We start from the raw sequence: 26,716 nt of genomic DNA on the forward strand, positions 1-26,716 counted from the left end.
TGTGTCCCCCTGTCTGTCCCTATCTGTCTGTCCCTGTGTCCCCCAGTCTGTCCCTGTCTGTCTGTCCCTGTGTCCCCCTGTCTGTCCCTGTGTGCAGGGAGGGGCAGAGCAGGCCCAGGCTCTGCTCCAGGCCCAGCCATGGCCCCAGAGCCACGGGCAGGGCCTGAGCCCAGGAGCTGCCCCTGCCCATGCCCAGAGCTCCTTCCCTGGGCAGTGCCAGCCCTGAGCAGATGGTGCACAGAGGCTGTGCAGGCTCCTCCCTGGGGACATTGCAGAGCCACACGGACACACTGCTGTGCCCTGGGCTCTGGGATGGCCCTGCTGGAGCAGGGAGGTGCCACCAGAGCAGCCCCTCCAGCCTCACCCATCCTGGGGTTGTGTTTTATTTCTCTCTTGATCTCTGAAAGTTCTCACAGTTCTACTCCACAGGCCTTAGACTGTGTGCAGTAGATGTAACACTCCATTGTTTATCCTTTTTTTCTGCTCATCTCATCTCTTTACAGACCTTTAATGACTTTATTGGGTAGTTTATCGACTCAGCTTCCAGTTTCCTTTTTCCTTCCATCCAAGGTCAGAAAACATCTTGAATTGGCACAAGGTATCTTACTGTTCTATGTAGCTTAAAATTACTAAAGCTCCTCCTTTGTGCAGTACTTCTGCATAGTTGGTCTCCTCCAAATTCTGGTCCCCAGTTTTAACAGTGTCAAACATAGTTTAAGACACTGGCAAATTCTTTGAGCTTTACTTGTGGTGGAAGTGACTGAAAATCCAACAGCCTTTTCCCAGGTCTTGACTGTGGCTATGAAGTCTTAAGACAGGTCTGCAGAGAGATAATAACTGATAAAAATACGTGTTTATAAAGGTTGCTTCAAGGTTGGGGATGTGGCTCCCTGCAGAAGAATTCCTCCAGTGTTAAACTGATACTACACTGGATGAAAGCCAACAAGCTCTGAACTTGCTCTTTAAAACCTGGAGCTGGAGATCTTTTCAGAGAATACATCTGTATTGCTAATTTGCACCTTGAAGGAGGAAACTGGCTGGAGAGTTGGTGAGAATGAATAAATTGATTCACAGTGGGTTGACAACTCCCTGTGTCTGACTTTCTGTGAAACATCTGTGGGTGATGCCACCACAAAATTTGACTGCTGGCTCGCAAGCTGGTCTACTATCAATATGTGATTAAAAACCTGTTGCTCAGGTATATGAACTGGATTTGTGGCACTGTTTTTCAGATTGCTTTGTCTAGCTTTAAATGGGTGATAAAGGGGCTGGAGCAGAGCAAGGAAAAACCTGCTTCTCCAAAAAATGTCATCTCTGCTGACTCTCATAGATGTGCAAGCAGAATAATGCAGCAGAAAATCAAGCCCAGATCTGAAAGTAATGATTTATCCAGAAAATATTTTTCTTTATAAAAAGTTTTCTTTTTGCAGTTTTAGAGAGAAAAATAATGAAGATGAGTAAGTTTTAGCAAGTATTACAAGGTGAAATTTCTAACAGCTAAATCATTAAATGCACTCATTTGTAAACATCAGTGATGGAGATGACAAGCTGTATAGATCACAATTCTCCTCTTGTCATGAGGAGTAGTGATTTATTATTTGAGTAATCATGCAGCACAACACAGGATTTAGATTCCCCAAGAAAAAGATTTACAATGTTTATGAATGTATCGATGTATTAGTATGTCATTAGAAAATTATGAACTCAGAAAAAAAATTATTAGTCTCTAAAATGTGATGCTTGTACACTGAATAAAGCTATAACATAAACCAGACTGGCAGGCCTGTGAATCAAATGCTCCTGCACATCATATGTTAAAGATTTTCCTGATTTGTGTTTGCTGTAGACAAAGAATACTCATGTTTGTGCCACTTTAATCCATGATGAAGGTGCAGCAGGTACTCAGAAAAATGTCCTTATGTTGAGCATGCTTAGTTTTTTTTTATCCTCAGAATTGTCCAGTTTCATACAAAGATTAAATGAGACAAGAGACTCAGATGTCCTGGCAGTCTACAATTGGTGCTGAAGAATGAAATTAAATAGATGAAGTTCTTAGCTAGTATCTTTCTGCAAAGGAAAACATAACATTATGCAATTACATAGTGTGGGCATTTAAATTTATTCAACCCTTGTAGGATCTGCCTGTGGTGTCTTTTTCCCCCCAGACAGACATTATTGCAGCTTTATTCTGAGAAGCAATTTGCCATATCACAGCTGGTCATCAGTGAGGCATTGTAGCCCTAATTCCATGGCTGGCCCTCAGTGGGGTGTTGTGCTTCCCTCGTGCTGCTCTGTGCCAGGACACACTCGGTTCTTACTGCAGTGAGGATTTGTGGATGTGCATTTGTTGGGAGCACAAGCTGCAAGTTTGTTTTTTCAGGCTAAAGGGAAGGACTATTAACCACAAACTCTAGAGCCTCTGATTTTATAATTGGAAATCAATTGGGCAAAGCCTAGTTTTGCATATGCGACCTCTTCCTGTGACTGTATCCCAGAATGGTTCTCTCCTGAAATGATTTGCTTAACAATTTTACATTAACAGCTAATCTATTTGCAAAATCAGTTTGAAATACTAAATTACCTGTGTGCTTTTGGCGACCACATAGAAAAAAAGTTTAAGCAGCGTGGAATTATCTGAATGGTGCTTTTTTGGTAATTTACATTTTAATCTCATTGTTCATTTGCTTTAATTAAAAGCCATCACAAAAGTTATTGGCACTGTGGAGTTGCAGTGACTTTGGTAAGGGCACAGTGGGGCCGATTACATCTGGAGTTGATATTGTTCTCTTGTGTCCAAGGAGGGTAAAATGCAGCTTGAGTGTGTTAGGCCAGACATTGCTAAAGGACTTTTACTCAACTGGCTTGGCACCATGGGCCTGTGTGGTGGTGTGGGCTCATTTCTGTCCTGATTACCCTGGTGTTTGGGAATGCTCGGGCAGCATGGATGTAGCATTTCCTATTGTTATATTTCCTATTATTATTTCTCTGCTATTTTGCACAGAGAGCTGTTTAGTTCTCTAAAAGAAGGTGCTTGGCCAGTGTATTTAACACCAATGACCTTCAGATGCAGGGCTGGGGGAACAGGACCCAAAACCTGTTTTGTTTCCTGGAAAGTGAACTGTGCAAGCTGTTGTAAGTGACAAGTTCCTCAGGGACAAACGTGGGGCCAGTCTTATTTAATATCTTCGTTAAGGACATAGGTGAATGGATGGAATGGGTGGATTAGATCAGAGATTAGGAAGAAGTGAGGGCGGGCAGGCCCTGGCCTGGGGCTGCCCCTGGATCCCTGGCAGTGCCCAAGGCAGGGTTGAACACTGGGGCTGTGCAGTGGAAGGTGTCCCTGCCACTTTTGCTTTTTCCTGTATTTACAATGCTTGATCTTATACAAACATATAAATGTATAAAATATCTTGCTGTTCTGGTTAATTTTATGTTGGAAATGGAAAGTTCTTTCCATGTTAAAGGGAAAATTCCTAATTATTAACTCAGTAAATTTGTGGGGATTTTTAATTTGCAATAATTAATTTATTGTGGTGGTAGCACAGTAATTTATATACTGGAAAGCAGGAATAATCTATTGGGTTCTCTTTTTCTGTCTGCAGTCTCATTATCTGTGCACGTTTATTATTTACTACCCCAGAGTAGTGCTGTTGTAAAATGTGCAAGAATATTTGAGATTTGTAGTATGATAGGGCTGAATTGAATTGAATTGGATCTAAGTAACTGCAGATGTGGCTGGTTTCATCTTTATCAGCTTATCTAAGCTTCTGCACTTAAAGGCTTCAGTCAGTTCAAAGCACAGGCACTGCTTGGTTGAACAGAGCTAAACTATGGTAGCACTTCTTAGCCTTTCAAAAATAATTCTAATTTTAATTCAAACATATGTACTACAGAACTTGGAGGAGTTTAGATATGCATCAATTAAAAATTCCTTTCCGTTTTTATAATATAAGGAGGCACAAAAAAAAGGAAACATATCAAAGCTCTTGAAGTTTAATTTTAGTTTTCTCAAAAAATGTGTCGTCTTTCCATGTGAACAAATGTAATTGAGTTCTTTCCCCATTCCCTTGCTTAAAATAAAAAAAAAAAAATCACTAAAATATAAATCAAGATATAGCATCAAAGAGCAATTTTGTCAATACCGGCTTTTGGGGAGATTCTTAGAATGTTGGAATAATTATAACGTTGGATTTCTGTTCAGCTTAGGGATAGACAAAAATTTGCTACTCCAGAGCATACTGAGATATCTGTGTGCATTTCTGCTTTTGAAATGATGGCAGAGCCTATGAGTGCAGCAGGATTAAAATGGCTTTTTTTTCTTTTTCCTTGGGTTTTGGTTTGTTTGCATCCCCAATTTTGATAGTTTTTACTTCAGCTGGACATCGTGGCACGTTCAGAGCAGAGCTGAATCCTTTGATTGCATTTTTCTCAAAGGGCTGAAATATGGGCCAGATATGGATCACAAATAGATCCCTTCTAAAAGAGCATCAAATTTATGGCTGGAGATTTCCACAGCGAGAGCAAATTCAGCCTAATTCATTTGCTAGTGAAATATATGCAAAGCAATCCCAGAAAGGGCTGCAAGCACAGCAAGGGCTGGGTTTGTGCATCAAGACTTGTAATCCAAAATCCTTAGGCCAAGGTAGGGTCTGTGAAAGATACGCAGGAAGAAATTATTAGGAAGAGACTGTTAAAGAACTAAGGAGATCTCAGGTCTAATAATTTCTTTTCCCTTCCCAAAACTCAATCCATGAGCTTTCACAGTCCTGTGTGGTATTTGCAATTTATGAAAGCTTGACTTGACCCTTAATGATATCCTATATAAGGTGAGAATATGTTTTGAAAATGTAATATTCCCATCTCTGGAAAAAAACAAGCAGTTGGATCCCCTGTAGTTTTTGTGCACTCAGCCTGGGGTGATGAGAGCCAAGGGATTATGGCCAGGAGCTCAGTGCTTGACCCTGAGGAAGGGATCCTTCATCCATGGTAGCACTGTCCTCGTCACAAATCCCTGATGGGTCTCAGGGAAAGCAGCAGGATGTTCCCTTATGCACAGTGCCCCAAATGATGGGGGAAAAAAAGGCACACTGGGAAAAATAAAGGGAAAAAAAAGGGAGAAAACACAACTTGAGAGATTGTTTGAGCATGTGAGGCCTTGCCACCGTGGGGTGACCCTGTCACTTGGCGGTCTCTGAGCACAGGGATCAATTGTGCCCATCCTACCCTTATGCACAGTGCCCCGAATGATGGGGGAAAAAAAGGCACACTGGGAAAAATAAAGGGAAAAAAAAGGGAGAAAACACAACTTGAGAGATTGTTTGAGCATGTGAGGCCTTGCCACTGTGGGGTGACCCTGTCACTTGGCAGTCTCTGAGCACAGGGATCAATTGTGCCCATCCTTCCCTGAGCCTCCTGCACCTTGCTCCATATTCCGTGGCACCTGACAATGTGTCTATTGATTTCCAGAGATGTTTTCTGGGGGAGAATTATTGCCTTCACAGGTGAGATTTCTCTGTGCTCATCGTGGGTTGCTGAGGAACTGGAAGGAACTGCTGTCACTGGGAATGATGTAATGTAATTTAGGAGGAGACAATATGGGGATGGTTGTCATCCTGTGATGCAGCTCAAAGATTTTCATTACAAACTACAAAAAGAAAATTAATAATTTAAAGGTCTTTCTAAATCCTACACAAGAAGGAGTTTCAGTAGGTATTCTGCATATGGAATTTACTCCAATCTTAACTCTTCCTGCTGGGATTATTTATTCAAATTGTGTAGAAAGATGCCGAGTCATAGTTGTGACATCCTTTATCACAGACCACAATGCACAATTTGTTTGTTAAGATATACTAATAGGAAATATCATGATCTGTACAACTCAGGAGCATAACCTGTTATTTTAGAGATAAATTAGTATGTACTAGATAAATAATTAGGATTTGGTTACTTAGCTTCTGTTAATTTGAAGCCAGGTGACAAGAGGCTCAATGTGAGTGACCTGTGGTGCTGCAGCACAGAAAGCCAACAGGCTGCTGGGTCACACCAGCAAGGGCATCACCAGCAGAGACAGAGTCATTATCCCTCTCCTGGATAATGTTGGGAGTCTTGGGCTCAGTTTTGGTCCCTGCTATGCAAAAAAAGAGGTGGAGAGGCTGGAGAGAGCCCAGAGAGGGGCTACAAAGGTAATGCAAGGGCTGGGAAGCTGCCATACAGGGAAAGGCTGGGATGACTGACTTCAGCCTTCAGAGAGGAAGGGTTAGGGGAGAACTCCACTGTGTTTCAGTATTTAAATGGCAGCTGCAAGGAAGATCTTAGTACCATGGATCAAACTGAGTTGGAAGGGACCATAAAGATCATCCAGTGCCACCCCAGCCATGGCAGGGACACCTTCCACTGTCCCAGGCTGCTCCAGCCCCAGTGTCCAGCCTGGCCTTGGGCACTGCCAGGGATGCAGGGGCAGCCCCAGCTGCTCTGGGCACCCTGTGCCAGGGCCTGCCCACCCTGCCAGGGAACAATTCCTCCCTAATCTCTAACCCACACCTGTTAGCTTGGAGCCATTCCCCTTTTTCTTCAGGAGTCACACGGGAAAGATGAGGGGCAATGGGTAAAAGTTCCTTCTGGGTCGATCCAAGTGAACGATCCAAGTGAACGATCCAAGTGAAATTATCCATGAGAAGGATAATTTTCACAATGTGAGCAACCAGCCACTGGAATAATCTCCCCAGGGAAGGGGTGGATTCCCCACCATGGTGCATTTCTCAGATTCAGCTGCTCAGGCTGCTGGGCCATCTTGTCTAAACCATATTGGCTCTGGCCAATAAAGGTTGAACCAGATGATCTTTGAGGTCCCTTCCATCCTGCTGTTCTGTGATTCCATGAAGAGTTTAAAGCACTCAATAAAATGAATACTTGCTGTCCACTCCTGAGTCGAATGCCAATTCTTGTTTATGACATTATAAAGTTAAAAAGAAAGTCCAATAATTGTCTCCAGCAGACTCATTTGCATTATTTCCTCCTAGTAATTACATGAACAATGGGGATTCTCCACCTAAGAGCAAAATACATGTTGATCTGTATGTGCTGAAATATAATCACAGCAAATGTGTTTTAATTATGTGTAGAAGTAAAGGCATGGCAGAAAGCTGCTCTAATATCTACAGAATGAGTCATCACCTAAAAGGACTAAAACATTAAAATAAAGCTGGTTCTAATAAGGAAAATAATTAAATTATGATAAACAAATGAAATGAAATTGCTTTATTTTTGTTGGAAGGAAAGGTTTAATTGGAGGATTTGTGTAGGCAGTAGGGATGGCTTTGCTTTTAAAGGAAATAAGAATTTAATTCTCCTAGAATTTGAGAGCTGTTTCTGAGATGAATGACAGATTTTCATTTCATGTGCAGTTGAAAAGTTGAGGAGAAAAGATACTTTTTTGTCACTCAAAATACAAAGTCTTAAAATACCAAAAAATGTTTTGGGGTAGGCATAGCATTTTAATTAGATGAAAATGAGACCCCTTACACAATAACAAATAAAATCCATTTAAAAGGAAACATTCTGTTTACATTTTAAACATCCTAAAAAAGAGAAACACTTTAGAAGAATAAAATTCATGCATTTACAGGTATAAAAATCTCAATGAAAATAACATTGCTTCTCAATGAAAAATAACATTGAAGAAAATGACACGTTGAGAAAAAATACTGCCTTGGTCTTTCTCCAAACTCTTTTTTCCCTAAATCAACTCCTTAGCCGTATGACTGGTTGGTGTCACTGAATCATTATTCTTGTTCTGAAAAAAAAAAAAATATATATATAGGTGAAAAAATACATAGGTGAAAAAATATATAGGTGAAAAAATCAAGGGTAAGGCTGGTATTTTGGGGGTGTCTTCTTGGTGGTCTTAGCAGCCATCCTCAGGAGCTTTAAGTGCTCAGTTTGTTCTGTGCTGGGCCTCCATTTCTGTGAGAGTTTCCTCAGCAGTGGAACAGGCAGATGATTTTTGCTTAGCACTGGAGCTGCTCTTTTGGTTACTGTGGTGACACATTTGGCAAGTGTGATGTCCCTGTATTCAGATCTGGGTGTTGATAATGTCCCCTTGACTGCAGGAAGACAAATGAAAGGGTTGTTCTGGTCTCTGGGAAGCTGGGAGTGAATTGCTGCTGCTCAGGATGTGTGATCACTCACTCTGCACCCCAGGGCTGGATGACATGGCCACTCTGATGATGACTCTCTTTGCTTGGATATCAATATAAAGTGTCACTTCTAGAAGAGAATCAAGCCAGAAGAGAGCTTTAGCCATAGGCAGGGAGAAGAAACTAGATTGGCAGTAAGATTCAAGGCAGAATAAATAAAGTCTGGGAGTATTCTTAGCAAAAAAATAGAGTCATTATTGAATAGAATGTTGTCCAAGTCAGGTATTATTTCTGGGGAAAAAAAAAACAACTCAGAGGCTCCATATCCATCTCTTCTGCAGTCAGAGAAGGAATTGAAATCCATGTTACCTCTGCAAACTCATGGCCTCACAGAATGTAACTCTTTGTGTTCTCCTTGGTTTCAACCAGCTGCTATCCTGATTTCCTTTCATGCAGATTTTCTGGAAAAGCTTCTTCTCATCTAGCAACTCCCCCATCCCTCTGATGGTGAGGGATTGCATCTCCAGTGCTTCCCTACAGGCCTAAAAATTCAGTACTTATCAAATCTCTTGTAGACAAGAGCAGGAAAGGGAAAGAAATGTAATTATCAAATGTAAAACTCTCCAGGTAACCCTTAGAGTGAGTATTGTCATAAGCATTCCTGGATTATTGGGGCATTTTTCCTCTTTGCTGAAGACTGTGGTTTGTTTGGTTTTTATTGAAAAAGGAAAAAGAAAAGCTCCAACCATCTTGTAATCAATAAACTGGCATCTGGGAGTTAAATATTCTCAGCTTCATTTTCTGTGGCAAGATTTAAATTGCCTTACATTCCTGTAACATTTTTTCTCCATGTGTTTTAGGAGCCATATGCTTGGTATTTATTTCCTTTTGTTTCTTCCTGTTTTCCCACGTATTTACCCCAGATATATCTATTTCTTAGTTGTTTTCAGCATCCAAACTGGCTGATATTTGGCCTTTGAGTTTCACTACCAGTGTCCCTTTGGAACTACATTTCAGCAGATAGAAGAAAGCTGAGATATGAGGATTATTTTTTTCTTGTGACAATATAGCATAATTTAGCTGGAGGCTTTTTACATTTTTCTCTATTATCCCTTACCTAATCTGCATAACCTCATTCCTTTTTATTAGTAAGGGACAGATGTTAGACTTGTAACTACTTAGCTCTTATATAAAAGTTATTTTTGAGGGATGAAAAGTAAGTACACTGCATGGAATACAATTTCACTATAATTTTTCATTTTGCCTTAAAAATATAGATTATTTTTAGATCTAGAGAGTGGTTAGAATTAATGTGATGTTCCTCTAAACTGTTAGAACTAGATTGAATTGAGACCAGAGTGGCAAACAGCAAGTGAGGTTTAAAAAGTTCTAGGTCAGCTGTAAGAAATCCCAGATATTCATGGATCTGGTGGCACTGGATCTTTAAATGGGGATTTCCATCCATCCTTGTGGATACCCAAGTCTTCACAAATGGGGTCCATCTGTAAGGGACTGCTCATGTAACAACTGAAACCTAAGAATTTTCTGGTTGTCACTGTCATGTTTTCTGGAAAAATCCCTTTGCCCAGGATTTCTTCTCCTGGGAAGCTGAGAAGCCTCAGATAAAAAAGGAAAACAATATTATCTCATTTGCTTCTCCTGTGTTTTGCTGCTTTGGAATGTGGTTTGGAGATTGTTTATCCAACATGTGAGTTGTTTTGACTTAATGACCAATCACAGTCAGGCGTGTCAGGACTCTGGAAGGAGTCAGGAGTTTTTCATTAGTATCTTGTTAACCCTCTGTAAGTATCCTCTCTCTATTCTGTAGTATAGTTTTAGTATAGCATAATATAATATCATATAATAAAATAATAAATTAGCCTTCTAAGAACACAGAATCGGATTCTCAATTCCTCCTTTGTCCTGGAGACCCAGAAAATGCCACATCTGATCTTTCTGGATTCTTTCACAGGCCTGGACCTGTTTGTTAAACCTGCCTATCAATTATATATGAAACCAAAGCAGAATATCTAACTGATCCAGGAACTCTGCTTTTCTTATGGATTTCTCCCCTATTATTGGGAATGTCAGTGCTGCACTCCCACAGAATTGCTGTGTGTTTTCTCTTGGGTTTTGTGCTGGTTAGAAGTGCAGGGTTTCATTCAACCTAATTATTTTGTCTTGGAAAGAATTCTTGAGCTCGTTGTAGCACTGCATTCACTCTTCCTCAGCACACAGACAGGAAAGGAAAGGAGACTGGGGAACCCAGGGGGTTTCCCTGCTCAGCCCCCTTGCCAGCACTGCTGCTGTATAATCAGCAGCACTTATGCACCAGGCTGGAGAAAATGATGGCTCCAAGCATTCCTGTCCTCCTGCCTTTTCCTGAGAGCAGCTACCAGGGAGTGAGTGCAGTTGGCACAGCTGAGCCAGGCAGCTCTGGGCCAGCTGGTAAACACACACCAAGCCACAGAGCACTGGTGAGATATTTAAATAGCCTGGCATTTTTAGTGTGGGTGGAAAAAGAATTTGGTTTAATGCTGCTGTGGTTGTGATTTCTGACTGGCCATGGTTTCAGCATGTCTCCAAACACAGTTAACCTTTGATGAGCCAAGATATATTTGTTAAATCAATCATTTTTTCTGACAGAATATTCCTGACAAGACTGACCAACAGTGCATTTGACACTGCTGATATTTTGTTGAAGAACTTCATGCAGCAGATGATCTTTCAGTTAACTTTGCCATCAATGTCCATTTACATACCCAATAACCCCATCTCCATAGGCAAACAAAACATTCCATCTCCTATATCCTGAGTAAATGTAAAAAGGCAGCTTTACTGACTTGATAAATAATCTCAAACATTTTACTTAATTTCAGGGTCGTGCTATTTTCAACACTTTATTATCTACCAGTCAGATAATTGTTAATCTCATTATTTATCTCATTTGTATGGAAGTCAGTTACACCTCTATTAGTTATCAGAAAAAATATAAAAAATAAACTTGTAGGCCAGTGGTAAACTCTGACTGTAATTGGGCTATAAATTGTGGAGTCACAGTTTGAATTAATTACTAGATGTTAGTTGTGAGGGTTTTTTTGATGCAGTGTCTTTGCTTCTGTATCATTCTTATAAGTGTGCTTCTCATTGAGTTTTGTCCCCTCAAATTTGGGACAGAGACTCCTATTGAGGTTCTCAGATCAGGCCCTAAAACCATTCAAATTCAAAAGAAAAAGTAATATCAGGACTAGAAATTTGTGAAGGAATTCAGCTCTATTTTTCTGATGAGTTTGACTCATACTGAATCTATAGGTGGCAATTGTAGAAATTAGCCAATGTCTTAGAAAGTTGTTTTGTTTTTTTTCCCCAAATGATGTATTTTGGGTTCATTCTTCCTTGGCTCTGGTTTAGAAGCAGGGAAGGTAAAGAAAACCCATTTGCTATTTCCCCATAAACAGAGGAGAGTGAGGTAAGCTGGGGAAGGCTGTAGCACACAATGTAAGAGTCCTTGTGGCAGCAAGGACCTCTATGTGTTATTGCAGTACAGGTCATTAATAACCCTTATTTACAGCTCAGTACTGACTGCACTTGTCCCCTGCCTGGCTGCCATTTGGAGCTCTCAGCAGATTTCCCTCAGGAACTTCAGCAGAAATAGCAGGAACCTTCATAAGATATTTGGATTTTGTTCCATTCTTGTATCCAGGGTATTATTTGGATCATTTAAGAACTCGACTTCACTTCTCAGTATTGTACCTCTTCTTCATCTTTTTAAAGGTTGCTTTTTGTGGGCTTTTTATCCTGAACACACATTTTATTAGAGAAACCTTGGCCAAGTCCTTGGAGATCTTCGAAGTTCTCCCTCATGCAGCTGTTTCTCTCTTTTGTTGTTCCTTTTATGGAATTTATGTTCTCCAGTGGGGAGAACATAAATTCCATAAATAACCTGAGGATCAGTTCTTTGAAGGAGGGGGAACACACGTCCTATGTACTTGAAAGGTCCTCAGAAATCATTATTTAGCCTTATATACCTCAAGTGCTGCCCCAGCCTGGGCCAGCACAGGAGGAACCTGGAGCTGCTCAGAGAGCCCAGAGCAGGCTCCAGGATGGGCAGAGGGATGGAGCAGCTCTGCTGGGAGGAAAGGCTGGCACAGCTGGCATTGCTCACCTGCACAGGAGAAGCTTGGGCTGAGCTCAGGGTGGCCTTGCAGGGCCTGAAGGAGCTGCAGGAAAGATGGAGAGAGACAATGGCCAAGGGCTGGAGGGACAGGAGCCAGGGAATGGCTGCCAGTGCCAGAGGGCAGGGCTGGGTGGGATCTTGGCAATGAGGAATTGTTCCCTGGCAGGGTGGGCAGGCCCTGGCACAGGGTGCCTGTGGAAGGGTGGAATGTAAGAAAATCAAGATTGTGCAGAAGGTTCTCACCCCTCAGGAGTTGCAGCTGTACCAATCACCAAAGATTAGGAACAGGCCTGCCCTTAATAGGCTACAGCTGTGTCCAATAAGAAGATCAATGCTACAAAAGAGTGGGTGAGCTGGGTGAGGGGAGAGATGGAGTTTGTTGGCTGAGCTGTGAAGATGAAGGAGTCAGTGCTGTGAGGAGCTGCCTGTGAGCAATCACCAAGCAGGTATGGGAGCTTTTACAATAAGATGATGACAGCCCAGAGCAGCTGGGGCTGCCCCTGGATCCTTGGCAGTGCCCAAGGCCAGGTTGGGCACTGGGGCTTGGAGTGACCTGGGATGGTGGAAGCTGTCCCTGTGATGGCACTGGATGAGCTTTATGGTCCCACCCATTCTGTGATTCTTTGCCTGCTGTCTTCACCATAGTGAGTATGCTCTCCTTCCAGGGGAATGCAGGACAGCTGCTCACCCACCCTTCCTGCAAGGAGCATTAGGGACAGCAGGAACAGCTGAATGGGGACAGGGCCATATGGGGTTTGGGCTGTTCCTGCTCACAGAGTGCTACGAGCTCCCCCCAGCCTGTGTGGGCAGAACAAACCAACAGTGATTCAGCCATCATTAAATTAGTGCAGATGTCTCCTGCAGCCTCCCACAGGAGTCTTTCCATGAGCTCAGACAATTTGGAAAAAGGTCTAGACTAAATCATTGCTAAGTTTATATGGATTCTGGCTGGTTTGAGATTGACATGTGTTACACACTTCCAGCTCCTGGAATACTGATTTGTACACACGTTGGCTGTATCCATGCTGAACAAGAGCTGCTTTTTTTGATGGGATGCTAACCTCAGATTTTGGGTGTTTGGAATCACAGGTAGCTCAGTACTTATAGTAAATGACATAAATATTCTGAACAGTTCCCACCCTTATAGCACTGCTAATTTTTCTTCCTTTGAAACAAATTAGGTTATCTGATGTGTGAAAAAAAGGTGATAATTGTCCCTGAGACTTGAGCCTCCAAATGTCCTAGGCAAGGGACTGCAGGGCTCAATACAAGTTGCTAGAGGATCAGAGGTAATACATCACTAGGGGTGAAACCCTGCTGGAGCAGGAGCAGTGCTTCATTTCTGCATATTTAATACTGTTGATGTGTAATGGTTTATGCATCCTCTCCCTGCTCAATTCTTCCAGAAAAGCATTAACAAAGGCAGAAGCAATGATCTTTCTCTAGTGGTTTAAGGAATATTTCAAATTTAATGGTGTTGCAAATTGATCGCATTATGAGAGACATAACCTTTGCAAGAGAGTTTGTAAGAAATTCACAGGAATGCATGACTTAGTGGAAATGCATGGGAAATTACATTAGGAAGCTTTGGAAACCACACGAGTGATGAGGCAAATAACTCCTTGTGAAACTGCATGAAATGATAATAACTAGTTTCAACCAGGTTCCTCCAAATAACTTACAATTCTGGATGAGTTATCCCTAATAAACATCTAACTGCAAGAAAAGAGGGAAAAATAATCAAATTATCCTCATGTTACATCTATTCATTCTGATGTATGACACTGATGTTGCAATGTAATTGCAAACAGAGCAGCTCTGAAGAGCTGGTTCTGGTTTGTTTGACATCTCATAAGGAGTTTGTTTTGTAGCATTTCCTAGTTGTGTTTATTTTCACATTCTAAGTAATTTGAAAGATATTTCAAGTAAGAAAAAATTGCTACTGCACCCCTGTGAACAGTTCACAGGTTAGTGTAAGTGCACTAGAAATCAGTCATATTGTCACCTGTAAGCAGATAGTTTATAAGAGAAGCAATATGTAAGTACCCACAATTTAATTTTTCAGCTCTCTTTATTTCACTGTTACCTTCTCAACAGCTTTCAATTTTAGCTCGAGCTGGCTGCAGAGCTGATGTTTATATTTCTGCACTGTAGCTGTGTTTGACAGCCAATTGCTAGAGAAGAGCTTTCTATTTGCACTGCCAGCTTTACACATTATGTGGTTTTAGGCAGTACTTACTTCCTTGTTCAGACACTGAAGGATGTTAAGCAGTAATCTTAAATTTGAAAAATTACCTTCCAAAAAAAAAAAGGTATTTTACTGCTTTCAGGCTGGTTTTATTAAATATTATTAGCAGGAGACATCCTGCATGGATTTGAAATTCTTTTATTAAAAAGGAAGACAGGTTAAATATATTATCTATGGGACCCTCCCAATCATTTTGAGCAAAACATGAGCAGAAGCCAGGCTGGTGAAAGCAGCTGAAAGCAGGGCCTTGAAGGATTTTAAAGTCATGACAGCTAAATATGCTTAAATAAATAGAAATATCTTCTCTGCTTTGACTACTCTGGCCTGTTGTACTTTTCTGTGCCTCAGCTGATCTAGGGTCTAAGCTTGTCTAGTTTGGCAGATTTTGTAAGCAGCCTTCAAATCACTGCTGTGCCTACATAGTGATTCACTTTTTTACTCCTCTTCTGCAACCCAAAGACTGTGTTCTGAGCTATGGCTTTGACATTCACTCGAGGAAATAATTTCAACAACACAAAGAGGTCTTGGTGCTCAACTGCAGTGAACTCTGGGCCTGAGAATGAAGCCTGGCAAGTTCTAATGGGCTTTTAAGGAGGAAAGGAAAAATACAGCTCAAACAGCAAGGCAGAAAAGCTCAGAACATGGTGAATAAGATGATGATGATAATTAAATGGACAGCAGAGTAGGATTTGGGGTGTGGGAACTGCTGAGCTTCTGGCTCACCTGTGGAATGGGAGTTCCTATAGCTTATGGTTTTGTACAGCCAACTCCATATTTTGTCTGTGTTGAGGATGGATCACAGGTTAGCTTCTGCTGGCAATAAAATTGACAGCCCAAAGGGAAGAGCCCTCTGAAGTCATTCCTGGAGGCTTCACAAGCCTTACATGTAGCAAAAACTGCAGCATAGTTTGTGTCCAAGACTGACAAGCTGGAGGAGGGAGCAAATGGCTTTGCTGCTCTTTCTCTGAGTTGGGAAAAGAGTGACAAGTGCAGGAGGAGGCACTGTTAATTATAATGCCTGAAGCACTGGAATTGTTAATGTAAGAGCTTGACCCCAAACAGTGGGAGATGACAGAGACTTTTTTCCCCCCATAAAGACACAAAAGAGGGAATGTGTTTTACAAGACTAAAGCTGCATGCAATTTTTGAGGCTCTCTGTGCCCAGCTCTCAGATCTCCTGTGGTGAACCACTGTTCACTGTAGATGAAATAATAGGGAAGTAAATGAGATGGGAAAGGATTCCTCTTCGGCAGCATGACACAACTTCATCTCATGCTTCCGAGCGTTAGGAACAGTTGGGTTAAAAAAATCCAGAGCGGCTTCCAGGAGCGGTGTGTGCTGGAACAGGGGAAAGGAACAGCAGTCTGGCTTCAGAAATAGTTGCATGAACTCCCAGCTGGGCAGAGAGCCAGCTACAAAAAGGTGCCAGCCATCTGAGGCCACTTGCCACGGGACATTTGGGCGTTAAGGAGCCGTGGGGACCGGAGGCGTCAGGCCAAGCTGCGGTGGGACAGGGTCAGGTGTGGCACGGCGTTCTCAGGACAGAAGGGAGGACAGATGGTATTCCCAAATGGAAAGGGCCAAGGCCAGAGCTAGGCAAACAGAAAGCTTTAGCTATCATCTGGCTTAACATAAGGACTCAGAAACAGCAAGGTATGTGAGGAATGTGTGCAGGAAAAATAAGGCTGAGAGCAGGGTTTGGGTGGGAACAAAGCACCTTGTCACCATCACAACCACAGGTGGAGCTGGGGGAGGCTTTGCATCTGGGGACGTGGTTTCCTCCTTCCTAGGCTGTTAACAGTGAAACAGCACCAGAAATACCTAAAAATTCTAATTGCAAATTCATATGGAGATTAACTGGAGATAAATGCATGAAGCTGTCTAAGAATGGCTTGAGTAGTCCCACGGTCTGGATGTTTTTTCCTAATGTGAGTCTTTGTGAGACTGAATGTGGGTTTGTCTCTTCCCATCTGTAAAAACAAGTAGAGCTGTATTTTTTTTTCTACCAAGACATTAAGCAAAATTAGATATTAAAGATTGTTAAATCAGCCTGGTGAAGAATGCAATAAATGATACAGAAAGGACCAATGCCGCTGTGACCAGGAAGGATTTAGATGAAGATTCAGGCAGGTTCCTGAGCTCTTTCCTTACATCAGCTGGTCATAATCAGTGGATTAAAATAACCTTACTGTTGGAACCCAGGCTTGTCTGCAGTTTTCAAACAGCAGTTCACTCCAGCATACTGTGGGATGGTACCAAAAGGTAAGCAATGAAAAGTCATTTGTGCACAGTTGCAGCACAAATATAAACAGAGACAAAATTAGCAAATCAAATAGAATAAAAAAGCAGTAGTAAAGAATAAACAGAAACATAAAAGAAGCCATCTGGAATCAAAGATACTTAAATGACATGGTAGGAAACTGAGGCAGACAAAAGCAGAGATTACACTCTAAAATGAAATTGTTAGGGATATTATTGCTTTAATTCCGTTTGAATCTGGTTATAAAACTGCAGCTGAGAAGTGTGAGCAGTAATGTTCTTTGACAGTTACTCCAGAGGCTTCAACTTACATGATTCCTGGATCTTAAATGGAACCTTTGTCATCCACAGACATGTCTGTTTCCCTTCTGAAAGTGTTCCAAGGACTGGCGTTATGGCAAGGGCATCAGCTCTGTGCCCCAATTTGTCATTGCCCTGAATAATAATGCAGAATATTTGATTCTGCTCTTCCCCACTGTGCACTTATAATTCCCATTACTAAAGAAGGGACCAACCTATTCGCTGAGAAAATAAAAGACTGAAATATTAAATTGAAATTAAATTCACTTTATTAATCCTGTGTTGTGGGCAAGCGAATCAAATCTATTTATAATAGTTTAATTAGGAATGACCCTTTAAACTGTGGGTCAACAATAAACATGTTCATTGTCCATGATGTGTCAGAGCACATCAATACACAGAAAAACTTTCTGTAACTCCTAAAGTGGTTCATGTTTTTAAGAAAAAACCATCCCTGCAAAGCCATGTACAGAAAGCAACACCTGAAGAGTAAGGTGCATTACAGTTTTTGAAAGCATTTTGGAGCCCAGCATACAGTTTTTGATATATATATATAAAATGGTTGTAAAAGTCACTAAAACCCTTCCATACTTTCACAGAATGAGTGAGAGCTTCTTAGAAGCCAGCAGTTTCAGAAAAGAGTCATAAAAAGCTGAAAATTCCATCTCAAAGTCCATTAAATGGGGTCTGCCTCGTAAATGAGGAATTTTATTGCAAGGCAAAGGTAAAAAATAGAAGAAGAACCTGAAGCATTAGGACAGTGCTGGTGTCTGTGAAACATCAGGTGAAAATCAGTGAGGCACCCTTAAAAGAAAAGATTCCAGAGTTAGGACAGGGAAGGGTGATGCAAATTTTCAAATGAAGTTTTGAGGGCAGACGATTCTTTTTCCCTTGAAACAAGTACGGGGTAATTCCCTTGTAATTACATGAGGATGAATTAATTACTTTCTAACAAACTCAAATAAAAACTTGACGACATAATACCGCCTTCTCTTGCCTTAATTAAAAATGTCCAGGAGCATTTTCATAATGCGTAGATGCTTCCCCACACGAAATATCTTTATATTTATGCTTTTTTTTACTGATACAAGGAAATTGGGATTACAGCTCCTCCCACTGATGAGGGATCTATTATGGGCTGTTGTGTATCAAGTTGTGCATCAGCACCACACACCTGAGAGGGCTGGAAGTGCCCAATCCTCCTGCAGAGGAAAACCAACAGCTTTCTGCTCATCTGGGCATGGCCCAGCCCCAAGTGCAGGGTGCACTCTCCTGATGGTGAACACATGGAATTCTTTGTGCTGAGCAACCTGTTGTTTTGGCTGCCATGGGTTTGCCAGGTAGCTGAGTGAGAGCAGGTGAGACAGCTCCCATCTGCACAGGAGGCTCTGAGTCTGCTCAGAATTGCAAAGCAGCTTCACCAACCTCGCTCCCAGCCTTTGTCCATGCATTAAACCCCTGGCTGCTAATGCAGTTTGGAGCCAAGGACTTGCTAAAAAAACCTCGTTTGAAATATGCTGAACAAAGAATTATGGAATAGGAAAATTTAATAAGAGTCCCACGCTCCTGGAGTTGTGTTCTACTGCAGAATAACACTTTTGCATCTGCAGAATACAGAGGCTCTTAGAATCAGTTTCATCTCTGCAGTTTCTCTGGCATGGATTTTAATTATACATGTTTGCAATGTATATACATGAAAGACTATAAATGCATTTTATGCCCTTGGATAGTGTGTTGGCAAGATTTTAGATGTGCATTAGTGAAAACAATGTTAATTTTGTGGCAGCACCCAGTGTGTGCTGTTCCTGTTAGTCCTGGCTTCATTGACTACCATCTGTATTATCAGATAGAACAGCAAAGGAATTAATAAAGACTAGAAATTGCTCTAGTCTGAGGGTTCATTTGGAATGAAGGTAATTTTTTAGGGAAAAAAATGATCTGTGCTGAGGCTACAGGGGAGCTATTAGTATGGTATTAATACAGGGCATCTGCATCACCATTAAAACTCAGAGCTGCTCCAAAGTCACTCCTGTCTCCATAAATCCAGGCATGAATTTAGTGATGGGCTTGCATCTGCTGCTTTAAGAGAGAGAGGTGTGTGGATTTATAGTCCCCCAGGCAGGGCAGTGATGGAGGAAGATGATTTCACTTCCTTTGAAGTCTAATGAAGTGAATCTCACATAATGGAAGTGATTTTACCTCTCTCTGAACAAGATGAGGTTCTCCAGTAAATGTGTTTGTTTGTTTGTTTTGGGGTGCTCTCTGGCAGTGGGACACTGGGGCAGATACAGACATTTTCTGTTTCAAGCAGAAATTCTTGTTGCATCTGGATGTTGCTCTGAAAAAGGTCAGCTTTCAAGTATAGGTGCAGCAAATAAAGCTGCAGATGTGGAAAGCAGTTTCATATTTACATTTGTGAGGCTTTTTGAGCAGAAAGCACTATTCATTTCTCATACTCATTATGCCCTTCTATCATTCACCTAGATCCTATATAATTATGTGTTTAATGATCTTCACCCTTCACACGAACACAGCTTGCTGAAGCTTGACTCTTGCAGTAAATTATCATTCATGTCTGGTAGGAGAGAGGAAATATTACTGGGGAAAAATGCTGTGCTATCTGACTGAAGATTTCAGTCTGTGATATAACTTTGTAGTAGGTGATGATGACCTAATCTTAAATCTAAACAATAAAGTGATTTTGGAGAAGTGGCTCTTCCATAAGAAATTTGTTATTATATTTTGATATTAGAATGCAAGGACTTCAAAACCTAGAAAAGTTATCTTAATTATTTAAGTCAGTTTGGATGCTCCCCATAGATTGTAGTAAATGCACATTTGTGTCTTGGGTTTTTTAATTAAAAAACTAAAAAAAACCAAACAAACTAAAAAAAAAAAAATCCCACTTATATAAATCTATATATCCCACCTATAAATCTTTGGGTAAAAAAACTGATCTTCCACTCATCAGATTTAGTTTCAACTTTATTATTATAAAATGTTCCTATCTATTGTACTTTATGTTTAGCCCTTTACCTTTTAGTGTTTCAAATAGCAATACTTGAATAACAAATAGCAATTCTTGCTTTTGATACAATGGAATTTAACTTATTAGAGGAAATCTTATTAATGGTAATCATAGACATTTTTATCATTTTAACTGTTGGTATATCACTGGAACTACAAAGGTTTTATAGCTCTGCATTAATATCTACCAGAACTGATTTATGAACCACAACTGCTCTTGGATATTATGGGTAAAACCTGAGATTACACAGACAGCCTCTCTTAGTTATTAGCAAATAGCAAATTCTAGAATGTTTAAGCCTTCTCAAATATCTATGTGGGATATATGGTTTATTCTTAAAAGTTCAGATTTTAGCTTTTTGTTGTGTGGCTGGGTGAGCTGAGATGTTCCCAGTTCCTCTGCTGAGCTGTGGGTGTCCAGACAATGCTGTGATATTACATCACTCTAACTCAGCTCTGAACATGCTGCCAAAACCTTCATATGCAATGTTAATGCCATATAGATTTTATTCAGGGAGCAAACAGATGCTTAAATTATAAACAATCTGTTTAAAACACAGATTCTGGATTGATCTTTACAGGCTCTGGGGCCCTGAAACTAAGGGTCATAAGGACAATAATCTTAAAGGCAAAAGGAGTTGTGTTAACTTTCTGAGCAGAGCAAAGTGTGACAGCAACCAAGAGGAGAGGGCAGTGGCTCAGTAAATGGGGCTGATTGTTCTCAAGCAGGAGCTGATGGCAGGTGCAAAAAGAAAAGCAGATTGAACTTTTGGAAAAGGGACTCAGCTGTCACTTGACATCTCTGTGTACGTTCCTGTGGGCTGGGTAGGAAGAGTGAACTGGATTGAGTCATCCATATTCACAGCTAAAGTGCTCTGAAGAAGTTGTTAAAACAATGGTGGGGTAATAAAATGCTGCCCAGCAAAACAGAGAGGATGAGTTTACAGCTCGTGTGGTTCGTGGGAGTTGTGCCATTATTGCAGAGCAGGGAATGCACTGGTGGCCAGGATTGCACTGGGGATGCACTGGTGGCCAGGATTTTGTGTCTGTAACAAACCAGACAAATCAGGCCTGGCTGCTGCTGTCCACTGTGCTCATTGAACAGACAGAGCTTTGTGCTTGCTGAGCCCTTGAACAGCTGAATTCCTGAACAGGTGAGCTGCAGATACAACTGCTCGTGACCAATTGTGGACAGAAGGACCTGCAGAGCCACTTGTGCCATAAGAATCTCCTGTGGTTTGGCTGTAGCTAGTGTTACAAGGCTTTTCTCCACACTTATTTTAATATCCTAATGCCAGCTCTTATTCTAAATGATGCTGCTGCTTGGCCCTGGCAACCCCTGCTATCAATTGAGAGTAAAATGCATAACCAGCAGCAACTTCTGTTGAGCTGTCTGCACAGAATGAGCAAACAGGTAAAAGCCTTTAGTGCTGGTTGTAACTCATGCTGCAACCTAAGCAAGTTGTACATATTTCCTTCAGACTGTCTTTTGTGAGGCAGAGATAAATAATAATAGATGCAAGTTACATTTTTAATGACGTTATTCACTTCTTATTGATCATATTGAGTGTGTTGGACCTAACAGTAAACAGAATTTAAGCCCCTATTGCTGGGTATTCAAGTTATTGTCCTGTATTTTTGAATGTGTTGATAGTGTTACATATGATCCAAGCAATTCCCATTCTCACAACTTAAAAATTATTGGAGATAATCTGATATGCAGTATTTGGCTCTGAGCCTACCAAAAATCAATGAAAGTCCTCTGTCCCCTGGTTTTTAATTAATAGAAACATTAAAAATAAATAATGTATTTCTCATACTGCTTCTGTTTATTATAATTCTCTCTTGTTTTTTGAAAAGCCGAATACAAATTTAATACAATTTTTTTTTCCTGAGAGGCTTTGAGGAGAATGGGAAGATGTGTGCAAGGGTTCTTCTACCAGGGCATGTACTTTTGGAATAAAGATCTTAGAACCTTTTAAGTTCTGCAAAGATCTGAGTTGTGATAGCGTTTTTAATTTCTCTGACTGCTGTCTGTGACAAGATTCCATAGATGCCAGTGTTCAACCATTTCCAGTCACCTGGAAATAAGTTGAAAGTTATAACTAAAAATAAGAGGTTAGATTAAAACATATGTTATGGTTAACCCTTCCCTCACCCTTTGATCTACTAGGTTAAGGACATTTTGTACTTGTTCATTTGGGCTGATAATGGTTCTGAAGGCATTTACATTTTAGAATGGGGATTTAAAGTATATATAACAGCTGCTTTTTAAATAGAAAGTCTAATTATGCCTATGATTGCATCAATTTTTGATTAGTATGCATACAAATCCCTGCTCTCCATGTGTATTCAAGCTGAGCTGTGGATCAGTGGTGCTGGGATTGAAGCACAAAGGATCAGCTGACAAAATGTATAGTTAGACCAAAGCAAAAAAAAAAAAAAAAACAAAAAAAACCAAAACCCAAAAATCTGTGTGTATGTTTTTTGTCTCTAAAATGCCTTTTTTTTTTTTTTTTTCCCTTATTCTCCTTTTTAGCTACACACAGACCTGGACCCTGGCAGCAGCAAAATCAAATATATCCTGTCAGGAGATGGAGCTGGAACCATCTTTGTGATCAACGACAAGACTGGAGACATCCACGCCATGAAGAGACTGGACAGGGAGGAGAAGGCTGAGTACACCCTGACAGCCCAGGCCGTGGACAGGGACACAAACCAGCCCCTGGAGCCCCCCTCAGAATTCATCATCAAGGTGCAGGACATCAATGACAACGCTCCTGAGTTTGTGGAGGGCCCCTACCACGCCACGGTGCCAGAAATGTCTGTTGTGGGTATGTATGTGTGAGCTCTCCCTGCTCACAGCCTGGGCTGTGCCAGGAGGCTGTTGAGTTGGTGATGAATAATAAGGTATTTATTATGTTGTTAGCATTCATTTGCATATTTTCAAATCTTTTCTTGGCCGGAGCTTTCATCTGCAGCACAATAGTCGAGTCCCTCAGTAGTAAGGAAATGATTAACAGCTGTATTAATGTCTCTGTCCAACAACACTTTAATGGGCTAAATTTATATTTCCCTTCTGACACTGCAGTTAGAGAATTGTTATTGAGAAGGATTTATCAAGATTTGCTCCAGCATGATGCTTTAATCCTATTGATATTTTGTTGATGTTTAATTATCTGTTTGTTGTTTTCCTACACTTGCAGGGCATTGATACATACTTATTTGTTTTCCTCTAAGTGCAACTGTAATCAGGGAAAAACACTGAAATGAAAGATGCTGGGTCTGGGAATTGATGGTTAGGCTGTAGAGTGGACTTAACCAATTAGCCACAGGATTTGCATGGATGATGGAAGGGAAAAGCAGAGAAAGCTGTGGAAAAAGATGGTGAAAAGGGAAATTACTGTGTGAAAGCAGAAAAGAGAAAGGAGAAGAACATAATCTTCTTAATATATTTTACTTATATTTATTCATTTTGTCGGATTAGTGTGAATCTATTTCTTCATGGATTAATATATTAGAATCTTTTCTGCATAGTTTGGCCCTGTGTGTGCAAGTGAAGATCCTTACAGAGGCAGATATTGACTCTCCCCAGGACACAGAGAGAGTGCAGCTCGTGATCAGCTGTCACTGAAACCAAAGGGAAGCAAACCCACCAAAATGAGAGAACCCATTTTAGGGCAATACAAAAATTGAGCATGAGCAAAGGCATCAAAATCTGGCCATGAAATGCAGAGGAAATTCTAATGCATTTTAGTGTTAGGTTGAGGATAATGTGCTTTTGAGTGATTTGTCTACATCTGTCAAAGCAAGGTAATTGAAGGAGTGCCAAGGCACTTTGTGGAATAAAGCAACATCCTATCACAGAGTTTCAAAAACATCACTCTCTCTGGTTTGGAGAGTTTATTTAGCTAAAAAGAGGAGAAATGTGAGGAGCCAGAACCATCCTCTCACTCACAGCACAGAGAGTTCCATCAAGTCAATGGCAAATACAAGTGTGAGTGCATGGTCATACCTGAGGCTTCACCTTTTAAATCAACTCTGCTCCAACAGATTTTCAAATCTTCATTGTGCCAAAAATGATATGTGAATTTTTGAGCCTGAATTTCAATTCTTTTATCAAACCATAGCTTTTATACGTTGAGTTACTTTTAATTATAGAGCAGCACAAACATAATATCGACCTGCTTTCAGAAGATATTTCAGCCAAGCTCTAGGTGAGCAAATGACTTAATTAAATAAAATGAGAAAACCAAAACAAAACAGTATGGGAGAAGGAGGAAGGAAAATTGAATACTGTCACTCCTTATGTAAATAGGATTTATGTAGTATTCTAGGAGAAAAAGGAGAAAGATATGTGTGAGAAAAGAAAAGATGGTTTCTGATCACAAAGCATATATAAAAATATTTATTTCTGTGCATATTTATATTCTCTGATAAAGACATGGCCTTTATCCAAGCAATATTCACTGTAAAGAGGAGGAAAAAAAACCCCAAAACTGAAAACTTTGAGAGGAAACTAATCAGGAGATGAGGAAAAATCTAATAAATTGTTAACATGAGGTTTAAAAGATGGTAAATGCAATGAGAGTAAGGGAATAAAAGAGAACAAAAGATGAAATCTTAGTGAAAGAGAGGTAAAGTAAGAATGGAGAAAGAGTGAAAGAGGAGGGAAAAGTGTGAAGAAAGGTAATGAGAGATGAATTATAAGTTAAAACTTCATCTAGGAAAACAATTATAGAGGATTATAGAGGTCATTGTAGCAGAAATGACCAATGGCTGTAGTTTAGGGAATAGCAAAAGGAGCTGGCTCCACAGGAAAATGTTTCATCTCTTCCCCAAGCATTTTGGGAAAAAGAGACACTGAACTGCCTCTGAAATGATGAAGTTCCAGGTTCTTATGGTTTGTTAGGCTGCATGAAAGAGTTTTGTCCAGAAACAAGTGTGTTCTAACAACAAAAATGATCGTTACCATGATTAAAACAATCTGTGAGGTAGAGATTTGCAATAGATTGTCTGACAGGTCTGGGGTTTATTACTGTAACTGAGAGTTTGGCACATTTATCCCTTAGGACCCCTGGCCCTTCCAGGTGTTTTACAGGACATTCCTAGGGGTGCAGGTTTCCAAGCTGCTGCTCTACAGAAGCACCCATGTGCACTCCTGCTCTTTTGTTGAGCAACAAAACCTATTTCTCTGCTGTTGCTTCAAAACTCAGAGAATGTTCCTGATTGCATTAATGGGACATGAGTGAGTGGGAAGGCTCTGAAGCAGAGGCAGTGGAGTCTGTCTTAAACTCTGATGGAACCAAATGTCAAGGCTGGGAAGTGGAATATGAGAGTGTTACCCTTCATTAATGTTGCTGTTACTATTTCCTTCTGCTTTCTTCCCTTCACCCACAGGTAGCAACATCAAAAGATGAAGGAAAAGATTCTCTGTAAATTATTCCAGGTTTTTTGAAGTTTTTTTTAGTCCTCTTAAAATTAGATTAGTTCTTCTGTAATGTTTACCAAAAAAAAATTGTCTCCTTGCAGAGTTCAAGGAATTTTTACTTTCCCCCTGCTAAGAGTATTTCACTTCCATTATCCACTTACTTAATTCCCTTAAAGAGATCTCCACCCACTGCCAATTTCTTGCCTTGACTTTTGTACAACACAGACATCACTAGGCAGTATTCTTATGCAGGATAAAACAAAGTTCTGCTGAACCTTTTCTTTCCTCAAAATGCTTATATCAATTTTCTCCTCTGAAACAGAAGAGGAACTCATATGCTCTCTATATATAGTGCTTATGTAATGAAGATGCAGTACAAGGCATTTTATTTTTGGGCCTCAGGGGAAGGCAATGCATGAAATACAGATGAAGGCTTTAACCTTTCATTGTTCTAAAGTTCTAACATGATGCAGTTTTTCTAATAGGTGCCTTAGACCTGGTCTCATGCTCCTGGCTAGAGGAGATGTATTATAGGAATGTCAGGTGCTATTTTGACTATCTAGAACGGGAATGAAACACTATGGGGATGTGAAACTGGCTTCAAACTGACAGAGAGCAGGTTTAGATTAGAGATGAGGAAGGAATTGTTCCCTGGCAGGGTGGGCAGGCCCTGGCACAGGGTGCCCAGAGCAGCTGGGGCTGCCCCTGGATCCCAAGGCCAGGTTGGACACTGGGGCTGGAACAGCCTGGGACAGTGGAAGGTGTCCCTGCCATGGCAGGGGTGGCACTGGATGAGCTTTAGGGCCCCTTCCACCCCAGTTCTGGGATTCTGTCCCTACCTGCACTGTGTGCCAGCCATTGTGGGGCTCTGTGTGTGTGCCAGTGTCCAAGAGCCGCCATGGCTTCGTCCCCTGCTTGGTTTTTACTCTGTGTTTTGGTGCTCTCTGGAAAATCCTGCTTCCCTGCTGAAACAAAAGGATTTGCACGGCTCTCCTCCCACTCCTGGTGCACAGAGGATCAGTATTACCCAGAGCTCTCTCTGGGAGGAGTGCTGCTCACTTCTCAGCTGTCTGTGCAGAGCACACTCCCACACTCGCGCTCGCTGCTGGCCGCGCCACTGCGCTCAGAGTTATTCTGAA

General features: G+C 41.0%; 1 protein-coding gene across 1 annotated transcript in view; it reads left to right on the forward strand.

Moving 5' to 3' along the window:
• CDH8 (cadherin 8) overlaps positions 1 to 26,716 on the forward strand; it is a 163,548-nt gene that overhangs the window by 36,042 nt on the left and 100,790 nt on the right. The window contains exon 3 of the mRNA XM_077185236.1: positions 22,686 to 22,980. Within this exon, the coding sequence (XP_077041351.1) occupies positions 22,686 to 22,980 (295 nt within the window). The remainder of the gene's footprint in view (positions 1 to 22,685; positions 22,981 to 26,716) is intronic.

Source organism: Agelaius phoeniceus, chromosome 12, assembly GCF_051311805.1.
Source record: "Agelaius phoeniceus isolate bAgePho1 chromosome 12, bAgePho1.hap1, whole genome shotgun sequence".
Classification (NCBI taxonomy): Eukaryota; Metazoa; Chordata; class Aves; order Passeriformes; family Icteridae; genus Agelaius; species Agelaius phoeniceus.